This window comes from Aptenodytes patagonicus, unplaced genomic scaffold (genome assembly GCF_965638725.1).
Source record: "Aptenodytes patagonicus unplaced genomic scaffold, bAptPat1.pri.cur scaffold_666, whole genome shotgun sequence".
In the NCBI taxonomy this organism is placed as follows: domain Eukaryota; kingdom Metazoa; phylum Chordata; class Aves; order Sphenisciformes; family Spheniscidae; genus Aptenodytes; species Aptenodytes patagonicus.
Genome location: NW_027472560.1, coordinates 1 through 1597, shown reverse-complemented (window position 1 = coordinate 1597; position 1597 = coordinate 1). Strand labels below are relative to the sequence as shown.

General features: G+C 73.7%; 1 protein-coding gene across 1 annotated transcript; it reads right to left on the bottom strand.

Annotated features, from left to right (window-relative positions):
• Nucleotides 1–262: 262 nt before the first annotated feature.
• On the bottom strand, nucleotides 263–1487 carry LOC143174070 (integrin alpha-7-like; the record flags this gene model as incomplete). The annotated part of the gene is made up of 4 exons (XM_076364158.1): nucleotides 263–416; nucleotides 976–1101; nucleotides 1197–1295; nucleotides 1374–1487. Coding segments are annotated over 4 exons (456 nt in total), but the record flags the coding sequence as incomplete, so codon positions are not given.
• Between the last annotated feature and the right edge of the window lie 110 nt (nucleotides 1488–1597).

Here is a 1597-nt window from a genome sequence, read left to right as displayed (position 1 = left end):
CACAACCACGTGCCAGCACCGCAAACTCGCACACACCCACACCGCAAGCCCTCGCACGTCCCGGCTCGGGCACCGCAAACCCTCGCACGCCCGCGCACCAGCTGCTGCAAACCCCCTCGTCCATCCGCCCTGGCGCTGCGCGCCCTCGCCCAGCCGCACGCCGACGCTGCGCACCCTCGCCCCTCCGCCTCGGCACGCCGCCAGCCCTCGCGCACCCGCGCAGGGCGGCCGCCAGCCCTCGCACACCCCTGCGCACCCGTGCTCGCTGCCCGCCGGGGCCGGGGCGGGAGAGCCCTGCGTTACCGCTCGCCCTCCAGCGCCTGCTTGTCCGCCGCGGAGGGCTGCAGGCCCAGGCGGGCCCGGTAATAGTTAGCGGCGTAGCGGGACTTTCGTCTGCTCCGCTGGAAGAAGCCGCACTGGGGAGGAAGCAAGAGGGTGAGGCCGGGCAAGGCCAGGCTGTGTGGCACGGCACGGCACGGCATGGCATGGCACGGCACAGCCTGGCTAGGGTGGCATGGCACGGCACAGCTAGGCTGACACAGCAGAGCCGGGATGGCATGGCATGGCACGGCACAGCTGGGGTTGGCACGGCACGGCATGGCTGGGGTGGCACAGCGTGGCACAGCGTGGCACGGCGTGCCACGGCATGGCATGGCTGGGGTGGCACGGCGTGGCATGGCTGGGGTGGCACAGCGTGGCACAGTGTGGCGTGGCACGGCATGGCACGGCTAGGCTGACACAGCAGAGCTAGGGTGGCACGGCACGGCACGGCATGGCACAGGTGGGGTGGCATGGCATGGCACAGCGTGGCGTGGCATGGCACGGCTGGCACAGCGTGGCACAGCGTGGCACGGCACGACACGGCGTGGCGTGGCACGGCTGGGGTGGCACAGCACAGCACAGCACGTCCAGGGGACCCTGTGCCACGGGGAGGGGGACGCATCTTGCCGCGGGGACCCCACCCCCGTCCCTCACCTTCCAGAGGATGAAGACGAGCAGGGCCAGGACGAGGACGCCGGCCAGCACCGCCAGCAGGATGACCCACCAGGGCACGCCGCCGGCCACCGCCGCCCCGGGGTCCAGGTAGATGGAGACGGGGATCTGGGGAGGGGAGGGGCGGTCAGGGGGCAGCGGGGCGGGGGGGCCGGGGAGGGATGGGGTGGGGGTGGGGGTGCCGGGGGGTGGCGGGGCCAGACCTGCGTGGAGGCGTCCCTCAGCACCAGGTTCTTGATGGAGGAGGTCACCGAGACGCTGGCGCGCACGATCAGCTCCACCGAGGTGACGGCCAGGTACTCCTGTGGAGGGGGCACGGGACGGCTGAGCCCCCTCCCCGGCCGGGGGGGGGGGGGGGGGCGTCCCCGTTCCCCTCCTACCTCCAGGAAGGTGCTGTTCCAGAGGCGCCCGCGGGCCGTCAGCACGGCGGCGCGCTCGAAGCTGTGCAGCGGGCAGCGGAAGGCCAGGCAGCGCGCGGTGCCCTGGGCACAGTCCTGCGGGACGGGGGTCAGCCCGGCCGCGCGCCCCACAAGGGGGGGCACCCCAGCACCGGGCGTGCCGGAATAGGTGCACCCCAGGGAGCGGGTGCACCCCAGCTGCAGGC